At 39.0% G+C, this 14,870-nt stretch overlaps 1 protein-coding gene across 2 annotated transcripts in view; it reads right to left on the bottom strand.

Annotated features, from left to right (window-relative positions):
* Positions 1–2,436: 2,436 nt before the first annotated feature.
* Positions 2,437–14,870, bottom strand: part of AIG1 (androgen induced 1) — a 123,171-nt gene continuing 110,737 nt past the window's right edge. For both annotated transcript variants that reach the window (XM_074537662.1, XM_074537663.1), the window contains exons 5-6: positions 6,110–6,273; positions 2,437–3,075 (exon numbers count right to left, since the gene is read on the bottom strand). In XM_074537662.1, the coding sequence (XP_074393763.1) occupies positions 3,038–3,075; positions 6,110–6,273 (202 nt within the window). In that variant the 3' untranslated portion in view covers positions 2,437–3,037. The remainder of the gene's footprint in view (positions 3,076–6,109; positions 6,274–14,870) is intronic.

Below are 14,870 nucleotides of genomic sequence, written 5' to 3'. Positions count from 1 at the left end.
AATAAACACTCTGGAGAATTACCTGTGCACTACAGGGAAATGCAGGCTTATTATTTTTCCAAAAATTTGGACAAATAGATATTCCTCATAAATTCAGAAAAGCTGCAAACATAAATGCTGTCCTCAGACTGAGTTCCACAACAAAACTTACAGAAAAGTTTTCTAGATTTTTTTTCATAGACTTTCACTTGGAAATAAATTACTTGTTCTGACAAAAAGCTTTCCACCAAAAAAATAGTTCCCCCAAGAGAAATACCTTTCAGGGACAATTTCAGCCAAGATGGTTGAAATTTGGCAAGTTTACAAGTGACTTTTATTTTAGTCATCATTCATCCATCATCTTTCTTAAGAATGATGGATTGTGTAATCCTGAAGGGAATGAACCCAGTCTAGAAGAGTGCTCTCTGGGTACACAGGCCCCCAAGTTATTTATAACATGGTTCATACATCAGAGGCTGGATTTAATGCTCTAAAATGTTTTTGACTTTAAGTACGATGATTCAAAGCTCACAGGAGGTGGAGAACTTTTTGAGATGTGAGAAGACAAATGGAGTTCAAACCTTCTTGGAGTACTATAAATTTTCTTAAACCAAATGGAACCCACCACGTTTTGTGTCACATATATTGCCTTTGGCTAACACTGCCAACCCCAGGGGCTTAACTGAGATCTAAGCTTGGTGTCTATTTTCTTCAGGTGCTGAATATTCACAAATTCACAGATAAGAGAGTTGACAACTTTAAGCATGCCTACGCAATACCTCCGAAAGGGAGCCATCTTTCACTTGGACACCTACCTATGGATTTATCTACGCAATCCTGATCTCTGACAATTCTGTCCTCTTTATATTCTTACTCTATTTTCCATATTGCATATAATGACATGGTAGTAGAAGAAAAACCTATCCTGAGCAGATACAAAACTTGCTGAGAAGGAGGAATCTTTCCATCAATGTCAGTTTTTGAGATCTCAGACATTTAGTATTTGGTGGTGCCATATATACAGCAGATAAGAGAAGAGTGTGCTCTAGTAGAATGGGTACAGCTGTGCAGTATTTTATTATTTTTATTTAACACATTCTTCCCATTAGAACGAGTTCTGGAATTCTGTGAAGGAAACAATACCCATGAAATAAAATAAAAAAAAAATGGTCTAGACTTAACAGCAGAGTAAAGGTTATACAAATTCTTCATATGACAAAAAGTCAACAGGATTTGTGCTTCAGGCTTCCTGCCCTAAGCCACATTTGCTGCTGTTGGAAAGTACAGCCAGATCCCCCAGAACATTCATTGTCCACCACTACTTTCATGTGCTACCACAGCTTTCAGAAGCAGTGACTTTAAGCAGTTCCTAGCTCACTGAACATGAATGAATCCATGCCTTCTTTCCTTTCTGAGTTTTAAAAGCAAGTAACATAGTGCACATCTAATGAGGAATTCAGGAACAGCCAAACATAATATCCTTAATGCAAGGCCTCATGGCCATGGCCATTTGCTTCCAAATTCTACTGGTTTTGTGTGTCCTGTCATCTCCCTCTGTAGGATCATTAGAAGAGCTCCTTCTCTATCTGGCCACTTATTTCCACTAAATTTCTAGCAATTTCCTTAGCTTTGAAATCTTTGCAACTCTTGATCAGCAAGTTAAAAATAATCTAGCAGATGGACAGACAAAGCCAATACCATTACTGAGTCTTATTTTTGAAGGAAACAAACCAAAAAGCACATTGTTGAACTTGTGCTGTTTCTTATGATAGTGTGTACATAAATATGTTTAAAAAGTACTGTGGAGGCATGTAATGAGTTGCAGGAGATCAGTTTTCCCCAGAATTATTCCAGAGCAGAAACATTGTTAAGCAGTATTAAAACTGTGCAGAAATCCTGTTACTAAAAACAACACATTAGCACTATACATACTCAAAGAGCTCTGCTTGTGTTAAAATAAATGACTAAATACATTAATGAAAAAATATGTGATATGAATACCAATACTTGGATTGAAAAGCTACTTTTTAATAAATATTCTCTTGCCAAAAATTATTCACTTTATTTTAGTTCTTGACAATTTTTTTCTGCCTACTAGAGTTACTTCTTGATTGTCTAATAATTAAACAGAATCATGTTAAACTTAAACAATCACTAGTATTTTGCAATTGAATTCCTTATACAAACAGGCATATGCTTAACTTCAAACATTTGCTTATGTGCCTTCTTGAAGTAAGACTTAAATGCTTTCCCTTTTAGACACAAACAGCCCAGCCCCCCTAATGAGAACTTACAACTTGAAAATGCAGGATTTGTTATTTTACTATGAAAATAAGAAGGAAAATCCTCATGTAGAAATTACATCATCTACAGTTGACACCAGAAAACCTGAAAATGTATCATTCAAATGCCATCAATCCATCTAAAATTTCAAGAATCAGCATGAAATAACAGAAATGCAAGGATAATTTAATCTTTATTTAGGTCTTAAGATCTTAACACTGCAAGTAAGATTTCACTGGACTGGTAAAATTATTAACATTACAAATTTAAGGCAGCTGTTACATAGTGTTACATAAATATTTCAGTCAGACTGAACTCTTCTTTAGATACATTCATGCAATTAACTTCTACGCTGTAATTTGAAATATATTGGACTGTTTTGTTTCCTTGTATTAGACCTATCTGGTAAAACTTTTTTCAAACAGTACAGAGAATGGACTCATTGTTTTTCTTGGCAGAAGTAAAAAGATCTAATGACTTAATGGTTAAATGACTTATTTGATTCAAGAAATGCATGTTGAGAATGCCTTGGAGATAAATATACATCTTATACGGGTATGTCACATGCAAGCATGGAGAAATTGAAGTTTGAAACATTAACATTATTTAGCTAAAATCATTTTCCCCCCATAGAAAATCCAAAAATATCCTTGCACTGAGAAGTGGGCCCATGAAACGTCATCCTTCCCAAAAGATTCCTCTCCAAGCCAAACTCTGTTGGGATGAGAAATCTTCCATGCAGCCGTAAACAATTCTCTGTGTTGTCTCTTATGGTTCACTCTGACTTCGGCTTTTCTCTTCCTTCTTCAATACCTGAAAATATATGGAGAGCAGCTTCTAAAAATCTCTCAATAAAAACAACCCAGTGAAGGGTTTGCTTAGAGAGGTTCTTCTACTGCATTCATCTTTCTTTTCCCTTTTTCCATGTTGTTTCTCCTGAACTTGCTTGCATGTGTTGCCTCACCTGCTGTGAAGGAAAAGAGCAGCTGCACACCTGATGGCAGTGGTTGTCCAGTAATGAACTGCACAATCCGCCCTCCCTCACTCGCATTTTCAGATCAGCCTGACCCCCTGCTGCACACCCAGCCTTTGATGGCTGCAGGGGTCTGGGAACACTTAGTTCTTTCACCTGCTCTGCTTACCTACTAGCAAACTAAAATAGATGTTACTATAGCTGAATCTAAGCAAACAACTTGGTTTGAAAGAAAATTTTAATAACTGTGTTTCAGAATTCAATAATTGGAAGCCCCTCTCCATTTCAGCATTGGATTTTTAAGTATTTGCAGGTACATCTCCCTTTTTCAAAAGTACAAGAATGAATAAACAATTACTACTGAGAGGGTGCCTTTCTCTTCTTGTAGTGGCCATTTATTTCAGTAATATCAGGAGGGCTGAGTTGAGTGCACAGCTCCTTAAAGAAATTATTCTAACTGCAGGACTCGTCTCTTTTCTATGCTGGGCTGGGCAGCAGACTGTGTTTTTTCTGGCAATGGAAACATTCAGCTATTTCATATGCCTGTTCCTGGACAATGAATTACTACTGGTATCTGACAAAAGTATTGTTCTTCTGACTAAGCCCTCTCTGCCAGACATCTCAAATACAAATATTTTTTTTGGAGGTTTTCAGACCTGCTGCATGCTGGAAAAGAAAGACTTATGATAACCAAAGGCAAAAAAGAAGCAATCCTTGAGAATACTGAGAGGAAAATGCAGTCACAAGTAAGATCACCTGCTAGTGCAATATATGCACAGGCGGTAAGTACACCATAAATCACTTTAAAAACATAGTTAATGAATTCCAATATGGGAAACAATAGGATTCATCTGCAGTTAGAAAGCACAACTGCAGAGCTGCCTTGCTGAAAGGAACAACACCAAGACAAATGGGTCTGCATGTTGCCAGCAGCCCAAGTACAATGGCCCTGGGTGTTGCTGGCACACCGGTGTAATGGGAGAGCCACGGTCAAAAGTTTAACAACCAAAACAAGAGACTGGGACCAAAAGATTACAGACAGTTTACAATGTTGCTCCAGAGCCAATCTTATGTCTTCTGCTTTCTCCTAGAAGGAACTTTTCCAATAATTTTAAAAGCTATTTTATTTGCCTTTTTGAAAGCACCTCTTTCCTTTCTTCTGAAGCACTCTACTGCAGATGCATCAAATAGTTTGGCAGGAATGCAGATATCCTCAAAATTGTGGACAGACGCTGGCTTGTACAAAGGGCAAATTTTTCCTTCCCTACCATGTTTGTGGTTTAACTTGGAAAAACTAACTGCAAATCATTTTGTCAGTAGTGAGGTTCTATTTAATGCATCTCCAGAGACAAATAAAAAACTCCAAACCCAAAACAACCCCTTCTCACCCCAGAAATCTTCTCATGGCAGACTGTTTTGATTTGCAGTCTTACTGCTCAAAAGTACCTTTTAAGTGTACAGTTTTCACATAATATTTTCCCAGGTCTTGCATGGTGACAGACTGGCACAATTTTACATCTCTGCTGCTTGTGGTGTTCCTGCCACACACTTTGGGTTAAGTTTGTGCAAAGTGTTTCAAGCTCAGCAAACCAGCACGTGACTCACAGCATTTTCTGTTTTGCAAGTGCTTAAGCCACAAAGGACTTGGGATCAATATTCCTTATCTATGTGAAGGAAATGATGGAGAGGACAATAATGCCAGGGTAAACTTTGAAAGATGTTGGGAGAATGAGGAAACTAAGTTAGCTCCTCTAGGGTGGCAGGCTGCAAGGAGCAGGGATTTTGTTATGTATACTTTGGAATAGTGCAGAAGATTTTCCACCATCTACTTATTCATGGACTTGTTAAGAATATGTGATTCTTTACCATACTATTATTCTTCATACAGGACTTAGGTCAAGTGAAATTATTCCTTGCAGCTGCCTTTTTTGGAAACATCTTTCCCGAATTAACTTAAAGACGTTAAATAAATGTGAATTTGACATCAAACTGAGGACTGAATACCCATGTTGAACACTATGACCAGTGATTGATGGTTCTAGAGCAAAAACAAAAAGGTATTTTACACCTGGATGCTAATATGGGCAAACAGAAAGTAAAACTGCTTTGAGCTTCTAGCATTGGATTCTACCTTGTATTGAAGGACTTATTAAAGGGAGTTGTGTGTGCCATTAACTACCATGTGAATTTCTTTCCCTCCAGCTGCGATTTGCCACAGCAGCTATTATGAATGTTTTTCGCTTATTTCATTCAATTTGATAAATGAAGAACATCTTTCATAGATAAAAGGAACCTACTTTTAATCTTGTGTTTCTTATTTTCCCTTTTCCTCTCCTCAGCAATGGGTGGCCTAGGCAGGATAGATGATGTAGAGTCTGCACAGTTAAGTTTACCCTGCACTAAAGTGATCTTTCATTCCTGTTATTTCACTGACAAGAACCTGTTCATTTTCTCTGAGTAAATTTATATGGTGAGAAAATACCTTACACCTGAAAATACTAAAAGACTATATTTTCATTTCTCAGTCTATGCCTACCATTAATGGCATTTGTACAGAATGATACTTTATTCTAGCTGCATTTAATGGGTTCATCAGCTAATAAGTGGGCTGTAAACATCTCAGGTAATTGCCAAGAGCTCTTAAATTAGTACTGTAAGTTATAAAAGAGAATACATATTCATAGCTCATCAGGCTCTCCAGCAGACATTCTGTTCATCCGTCTGTTTTTAAGGGCAGGCAAGCAAGATGTTTCAGTGAAACTTCTGTCATTTTCCTTTGTTTTAGTCAGCTTAAAACATTCTACACTTTTAGAGAAACATACTCAAGTCCTGATGGTGTATTTCATGAGATAATATCCCTAAAACAATACTCACATTTTTGCGTATCCCAGATGTAGTTGTTCAGGACTTCTCCCACCAAGTAGAATACGTTAATTACTACGGTAACGGCGGCAAAAAAGATTATTTTGACACCTGGGCTGAGGTGCTCAAGAAGCGGGTACACCCACACTCCTGTAACATGGTGAATCCAGCACACCCTGAAACAAAACAAAAATAACAAGCACTGACTCTTACAGCCCCGTTTTAAGAAAGTGTCTTGGTCTGTAGGCTTAGCTACTGTAACCCAAAAAGCAATTATTTGAAAGGCCTGCAAGTTGCAGGTGAACTGGAGCATGTGGATGACACCCATCCTGAATAGACATCACAAATGATGAAACTATGACTGATTTCCCACATTCTTACTGATTTGCTTTCAATTTATTATGCGCAGTTGGCCTGTTTTCATTTCTGATGTAGGCAGGTATTTCCTTGCTCACTTCTATTTCTGAGGAAATCCCTGTTTTGTGCCAAAGATGGAAACTGCAGCAGCCTCTCTTCCAAGCAGGTTCTTTATCCTAAAAGCATTCAGGGTTCTACAGCTCTCCTACCATCTCTCACTGCTTTCTGCAGTTCTCCTGTTTTCACTTCATACACATTTGCGTTTTTCTTTTGCTTTTCCTCGCTACACATGGTAATCAGTTTTTGGGTTTGCCAGAAGCATATGTTTTAGATTCTCTTGTAGAGAATAATTTCTTCATCAAGCGTGTTTTAGATTGGCCCTCCTTTCCTTTCAGCTACCTGCTATAATTTGGAATCTAGTAATTTTTCTCTAGGTAAGATAAATATACTTTTTAAAGACCAAACAAAACCACACCTCAAAAGTAGTGCCCAGCCCCACAGCTAATATACGCTAAAGGAAAAGGATTGATGGTGGTTTGCTGGTGACACAGAGATTTTCAGCATTCATACAAAGGACATTATCAGTACACTAACTCAAGAGACAGACTATCAGCTTTACTGCAGTGCAACCTGAAGAAGCACTCCAGGTGTGTGGTTTTGCTGTGTGTGGCTGCACTGGACACCTGTATCCTCTGATGAGATTGCTTTTGTGTTGAGATCTGATGCAGTGAGTGGTAAAGTCAGAGGGAGCAGAGAGAGCCCATACATTCCAGTAGGTGGAAGTTAAGAAAAGCAAATACTGGCAAACAACTGAGCAAACATCTCAGAGGCGAACTGGGTAAAGCGCTCAGTGAAGGCAAGCTGGGGCTTTGCTGGGCTCTCTTCAAGAATGTAAATCTTTTCATTTCTGACCTGAAAATTTGAGTGAAAAGCTCACAGTGAAGCACAGCTAGAGTGACCACAGACTGTTATACATGGGGATTTCCATGGTTTGATTCACTGATGTTTTCATTTGCTTAAGTAAGATTTTTGATCACTAGATCAACAGTCAAAGGCTCCTAAAGGGCAGAGATAGAGAAGTCACAGAAAACTGTAACCATAAAATTCTGTCACACAGGGAGTACAGAATCCCTGTTTAACAATCACCCTGGAAATGTGCATGGTTGTCATAGCTTCTCTCCTCCTTGGAAAAGCTTTTATTACAACCCAACCCTTAACAGTTGGACACTTCACTTGGGAAACTACATGTGTCAGTAAATTAATCTGCATGATCTAAATGCAATTAAACCCCCTCTCTCCAAATCAGTTCACATATGGGAAATTATCTCTGTACTTTACAGTTATTTTCCCCAGTATTCTTCTGTGATAGAATTAACCTGACAAGATAAAATTATCTATGAAAAAATGAAGGGTTCCTGCGTAACCCATGGTAACAGGGGACACCTTGTTCCTTTTGATGAAAGCAAAAGATGAGACAGTTGGGTAGAAGGTAGTGGGATGTCCCCTGCTACCAGGTCCACTTACCAGGGAATGTCTATTATCGCCTAACAATTTTCAGTTTCATTTACTTTTTTCAGTTTTCATTTGCTTTTTTTTCTAATGATCATTCTGTGAAAAACAAACTCCAAGGAAAAAGACTGGAAAAGAGCCAGTCTCTTTCTGCACTTATTCTCTCTGGTGTGATGAAACTTCCCAGGATTATACAGTATCTTTACAGAGGGACTTTTCAAGGGACCTTCAAAACAGCATCTACGTAGCCAGCTTCATGAACCAAGTAGAAGTGGCTTTTACTAGATCACATTTATGCTAGAAAGAGGAAGCATTTTCTAAATCCAACCAATGAGTCAGTGATGAGCTCCTGCATGTCAGCAATACCTGGTTAGTTCAGGCTTTGCAGACAGCTCCCATACTCTGCTCCCTGCTGCCCAGCTCAGGAGCCCACTCCCTGCATGGTGATGCTGCTCGTGCCCTCAGTGTAGCTGTTGTTTGCCTGTCCTCGGAGTGGTCACACTGTCAGAACTGCTTTGAGCACAAGAGGGACTACTCTGGAGACAACAGTCACAAACCCACCTGATCCTTCTAAAAATGAGCCACAGCACGCTGCTGGCTATGCTGGGGTGGAGTAATATTAGCCCTCTCTCACTGAGCAGTGACACACTGACTGCTCCAGCATTGTCTGTACTACAAACGGGAGCAGCAAAGGGACAACTGCTGCCATGGAAACCTCACCTGGTGGCCTTTCTTAGTGGGTTTCTCCTGCTGCAATACAGGCATTCTGGAGGCTGCACTATAAAGGGCTGATCAACCATTCGCGTAAAGCTTCCACACCAGAGTGCTGATTGCCAACGCTAATGAATGCCTTCAGTGCTGCCACTCCAGCAGCCTTTACTCCTATCCAACCTCATTATTAGTTAAGCACAAGGAAGCATGCATTAAGATTTACTTAGGAGTGCAAAAACTAGATCAAATTGAAGACTTTGTTATTGAACAGGTGTAAAAAATGTGTTGTCGTTTAGATAGAAATGAAATAAACTGAGGAGAAAAAGGAAAAGGAAAAAAAGAGAAGTAAAACTGGACTGGCTACTCTGAGAAGATAAAATTAACCTGGACCTCCCTCTGATTTGGAACAGTAGCAGCTGTACGTAGACATAACTGTGTATTTTCAAAGATGAATGTGTTACAGGTCATGGAGTTCATCTAGCCATTTGTTAGCAACAGTAAAATAAAGAAGGAATGAAAATATTCGCATATTGTATTTAAATTAAAATGTCTGTTAAAAAAAAAGTAGTTGTTTTTAAAAATTTTCAACCAGTTGGTGTAGAAATCAGAAAAAGCTATTTGAAAATGCACAGTATTGCTTGTTTTTAACAAATCTGTCAAAAAATGTGGCTTTGTATCTAGTTTTCACTTCTCCTATACTACAGTAGATGTTTTATATCTCTCCTATCAAAGTAATCAGGAGACAATGAAAACTATTCAGGGAACATCCATTTACATTTATTCTTTGCATACAGATCTTTTGTTAATGAGGAAAACTAAGCACAAAAATTTGTTGGAACCTTGTGGTTTATGTGTACTCTGTCAGTTTAAATGATACAGCTGTTACAACAGCACGTGTAAGACCTTAGGCCTGGCAGAATCAAGCTCAACAAGTGAGTATAATGGCAGATAATAACCATGACACCTCACTGATTTTGTAATGGGAAATGTTGCAGAAGATGGTTGCTCCTTCATGGTGGCTGCTCTCAGTTATCATAGCTCAGCAGTAGCTTGTGGTATGGACTCTCAGAGTCTTCACCCATTTCATGCCCAGCTGGACTCCCTCACATAATCTGTCATCATCAACAACCAGCACTATAAGTTCTGAAAAAAGGGGCTGCTAGATGAGGGGCTATGTAACGTCTCAAGAGCAGCAAATGAAAGGACACAGAATGCATGACATAAAATGGGTGAAGAGCTTCCAATTTTCTTCCTCATGACAGAAGAATTGCCTTAATGCAACTCAGAGACAAGAAATTAAAATCTGATAATGGAAATATCTTTCTGAATGATACCTAATCAATCTCTGGAATGCTCTACCCTGCCTTTCAGTGACAGATCACTGAAATAGAGATATTCAAAGAAGTTTTGAAGTATGAAAGTCTGGAAGCCTATTTAGTCCACTCATCTTCTCTAAGCTCTATCACACATTTCTAGCCAGTTTCTGAAATCAGGAGATTGTACAAGCAATAAGAATGTGCACAATTATGCCTAAATTTAAAAGAGTACAAGGTATATAAACCACCAAGACCAAAGGATCTAAGCACCTACATTTTGACATAAGTTTTGGAAGAAAACTCCCCCTTGAAGGCTGGTTGTTTCATAATGGTCTGCTAAGCTCTCCTGAAGCATCTGACATTAGCTCTACCTGGAGCGTGGGTACGTGACAACTCTCATCTACGAACAGCAGCTCCTTTCTGGTTACTTGCAGCAGCAAATCCTCTCCCAGATCTTCAGTACTCTTCATATTTCCAGTGGCTGGCACAAAGGAAGGCTGAATCCTTGGTTCCAGACAAATCGTAGATGAGTTCCCAGTGGCTACTCTTTAGCAAACAGAACATGGGCATTTTCTACAACTTTATTTCATGATCTTTTCCAGCATCACTCTCTTCCTTTTCCACCAAGAGTGATAACTTTACCCAGAGCAATTAAAATATGGAATGGCTTCCAAACAAGGTGATGGGCTTACAGCAGCTGAGACATTCAAAACAAATAAACAAATAATTTGTGGTTGTAGTGCAGGTCCAATCTTGTGCTTTCAGGGACAGGAGCACAATGACCCACACTAAACTTGTTCTGCTTTTGATTTCTAATACTGGCTGATGTGAGACACATCTTCAAAATTCCCCCTAAAACCACAGGAGAGTTTGTTCTGCATCGAATCAAATTTCTTAAGATCTCAGCTATATTAAAATGTTGGGCTTCTTATATTAACAGCCAGCCAGACCTAATACACCTACACCAGGAATGTACATAGTTTAGGAATTTTAAAGACTAAAAAGAAAATTCAAAAACAGTCATCATTTAGAAAATAACAGCAATCATCCCCTCTTGTTCCATTTTCTTATTGCTGGATTCTTATCCATTCATCTGAGTGGAGAACAATACGTGGGTCACAGGACTGTGCTACTGGTATGGAGTGGCTTATGCAACAAGACCTGAGAACCTGCAGCTGAAAATAATGTCACATGCAGAATGTACTCAGCATGACATGGTGCTGGCATCCTCTGGGAGGAAAAAAGCTTAGCAGAAATTTGTGTTTATGTACAGGTAGCTACAATGACAGAAATTTAGCAGATTCACTGCAAAGCGCTGTCATCTCTGGAAGTCATCTATTTTGATAAATAATTTTTCATTTTAAATATAGTAATGGTTGCTATGCCTTCTTGAGCTATATTTGAAGGAGCTGCACAAGGAAGTGAGAACATATTACCCATGCATGTCATCTGTGATTGTGCTGTTGCTTTGACTGAAACATTTGAGGATGTGGAGGTGGAGGCAAGCCAGAAAGTAACAGTTCAAAATGGCTATGTGAGACCTAACAGGCTGGGGATCCATACAGCCTTCTCTTGCTGAAAGTATTCTGCCCTCCCATCCATCTTCTGGGTCAGGTACAAGGGATGCTAATCTTCCCCTGGCCTATTTCTTCTGCTTCTGTTTCTTCCTACTCTTTCCTCTTTGGGGCCGCTCCAGCTCCAACTCTCTTCTCCTCCTCTGTGTTGTCTCATCTACCATCCACTTCTACATCAGCCTTCCACTCTGCTTTCAAAGCCTGTTTCTCTCTCCCTCTCCCAGCATTCCCCACTTAGTTTCACAATTTCAGCTTTGAAGCCGCCGACCTGTAAGCTGTATGTTTCCTCATCCACTTCTCTTTTAACCCATGATTTTAGTTCATTTCTTTTACTTGCCCCCAGGACATTTAACTTTTTTTTTTTCTCTAACCAGGGACTCGTCTGGTCTTTATAGAACTTTTATCCCCAGTGCTCACTTCCAAAGGCATGCATGATGCCCTTCCTACATACAAACCCTCAGCACAGCTTAGCAAAGACATATCGTGTCTCTCCCGCTCCATTGCCACCACCAACCTCAAAAATCCTTCTGGTTTCTCAATCCTGTCCCTCTTTATCAACATGACTGTCAATTCTCACCAAGCTTCACACTCTAACCCACCACCCCTCTCTTCTGAATGTCAAGGTTTGTCCTAGCAGTCTGTGCCAACATCTGCTCTTTCTGATCTTCCTCTCCTTCTATGGAGAATCCCTAGTGGAAATCCTACAGCAAGCCTGATAGAATCAATCTCAAATTCATTCCAAATCTTCAGTGTACATTCCTTTCTTAAATTTGTTCAAAAAGAATTCATCAAATTACCCTATCTAAATGCTTTCCCTCAACGAATCTAAGGAACTCTCCTAAAGTCACTTCAAGAGAAATTTTATTTTCAAATCAAAGTTTAAAAGCTCTTTAAATAGATTTATAAAAGAATGAAAGAGTGAATCAAGTCCAAGCTTGGCACATGTGGAGGCAGCTCCAAGTGGATTTGAGATAGTTATAAGAGAGCAGATCAAGTCTTTTGCTCCCAAACATGCAGCCCAGCACGACTACAGCAGTGGAGTCAGATTCTTAGGGTCTGTTTTTTTGGCATCCTGAAGTGCTCAAAAGTAGAGGGAAAAGGAAAACCATTTAAAATAAAGGTATTTGTCTCAGTTTATTTTAGGGACATATTAGGCTCTGATATTAGTTACCATGATGTCATTCTTGTTACAAGGAGCAACACATTTTTGGCTCTTTTCTGTTCCTTGACAACTAACTCCATACACTCATTGGCAGAATTTTCTGGTAGTACTGGCAAATGCTCTGGTTTTCTTAGCACTGTCTAGATTTAACAATTCAATACAAACTATGACCTTTTCAAGCCATGCTAAATAAAGCCAATAGGCTTTTCCCATCTTATCCCATGGCCTCGGTCCTGAAAGTCCATGTATGGTCTGCAGCATGCAATGCAAGTCTGCGGATCTTCTGCCTGGGCACTGTTCCTTGTGAGCTCCCTCTCACAGACATTGCATAAGCTAAGTGTGCCCACTCAAAAACTCTTTGACTGAAGGGAGAGAATGCAAAAAAAAAAAAAAAAAAAAAAAAAAAAAGAAAGGATGTTTCTCAGAAAACAAGTCTGAATCATGCTCAGGAGATTTCAAGTTATGTAGCTATGTTCTTCCAATTTCAGTGATGCTATTCAGAATTGTTTGCCAGTTTTCTTATTTACCAATTATACATTAAAAAGCACTTGCTATTCTACCACCTCCTTCATACATGACAGATTCAGTAACATACAAAATAAAACAAGCTTTCCTCTAACTTGGAGTTGAGAAAAGCATTCACAGAATCAAACCTAAACAACATCCTCCTGTATATTCCTTTCCTGTAAAAAGTGCAACACAATACATAAAACATGTAGGATGGTAAGAAAGTTTCAGCTGAGATGGGAAGAGAATTCAAAATTCAAGAACAAAACATAGAGAACATCTGATTAGCAACTGTCTTCACTTTATTCTGAGAGATGCAGTGAAAATACTTCTGCTTAGGGAAAAATGGAATAGGCAAAAGAACAAATTCTCAAGCGGCAGATCTCTAAATTCTAGTTAAAAATACATAAACCACAAACTAAGGCTCAGAACAGGACCCATGGTCAACCCCAGGTACAAAGGAAGTAAGTTCCACCAGACTGTATGGAACTAGGTCATGTGCAGGTATAGTCTCATTTTAATACACTGCGCTAACCTTGAGGGTGCTGCCAACAAGGACAACAAATTTGAATTCAGCAATTCCAAGCCCTCTGAGTGGTTAAGGTCTCTACTGTAATGTGGTCACTTGGCAACAGGAAGACAGTGGACTTGAGCTGTGAAAAGTAGCCATACCCTGAAGAGAGGGATGACTAACTCCTCACTTTTCATACTTTCTGGTAGATTTTTCCAACCTGTGAATACGATATATCATATTGATGTAATGGGACCAAGATTTGGCTTGCAGCCTCAAGCACATCTTGTATAGATTCTTCAATAGCACCTGCAGGCTGAAGATATGCAGAACATTCAAGTGATGGCACAGTGTAGCTTTTGTCTGCCTCCACTAACCTGCAAAGGCCTCCTTCCATAACAGTAGAAGGAGAAATGGGTTGTATGTGCATAATTTAGCAGGATGAACTTTTAAGATTGTCTCATCTCATTTAAAGAGAAATGACAACTTGGAAGAAGGCGAATCAATTGAGAGTAGCCCTATTTGTTTTGAAAATAATACATGTGTAGGCAAAACCAATAAACAGCAAAAGCAAAGGGAGATAACCATAGTCTGTGCCTGGGTAATTATTAATGCAGTAATTATTTAATGCAGAATCTGCTTCTCCTGCTTTACTTGTCTACAATTTTCTTTAACCTTGTAGCTGCAGGATACAGATGCACTGTAGTAGGTAGGATCAAACTACATGAGTATCACACTGATACTGTAACAGATTCTTAAAAGATTTTAAGACGCATCTGGTTTTGTTTCACTTGTAAGACTGGATGGTTTAAATTTTAAATTCTTATTAAATACTATTGCATGTGTCTACTTAGATGATTTTAGGAGTTGCCAGAGATGGTCAAGCCATAGGTACCTGCCAATCTGTCTCCAGGCACCATTAGAGGAAGGTCAAGAACTATCACATTTAAGCATTACTGTATATGGGTAAAGAACATAATTACTTTTTCCTGAGGGAATAATCATAGGCCTTTTCGCATGAGGCGGCCCTTATCTTACAATTACAAATATTATTCTTTTTTAAGAAGGGTATGCATGTTTACAAAAGCAAATGGCAGAATGTATGTGGCTGTTGCCCTGGGACACA

This window comes from Zonotrichia albicollis, chromosome 3, assembly GCF_047830755.1.
Source record: "Zonotrichia albicollis isolate bZonAlb1 chromosome 3, bZonAlb1.hap1, whole genome shotgun sequence".
Taxonomy (NCBI): Eukaryota; Metazoa; Chordata; class Aves; order Passeriformes; family Passerellidae; genus Zonotrichia; species Zonotrichia albicollis.
The sequence above is the reverse complement of the archived record's forward strand: the minus strand, read 5'-3'. Positions and strand labels throughout refer to the sequence as shown.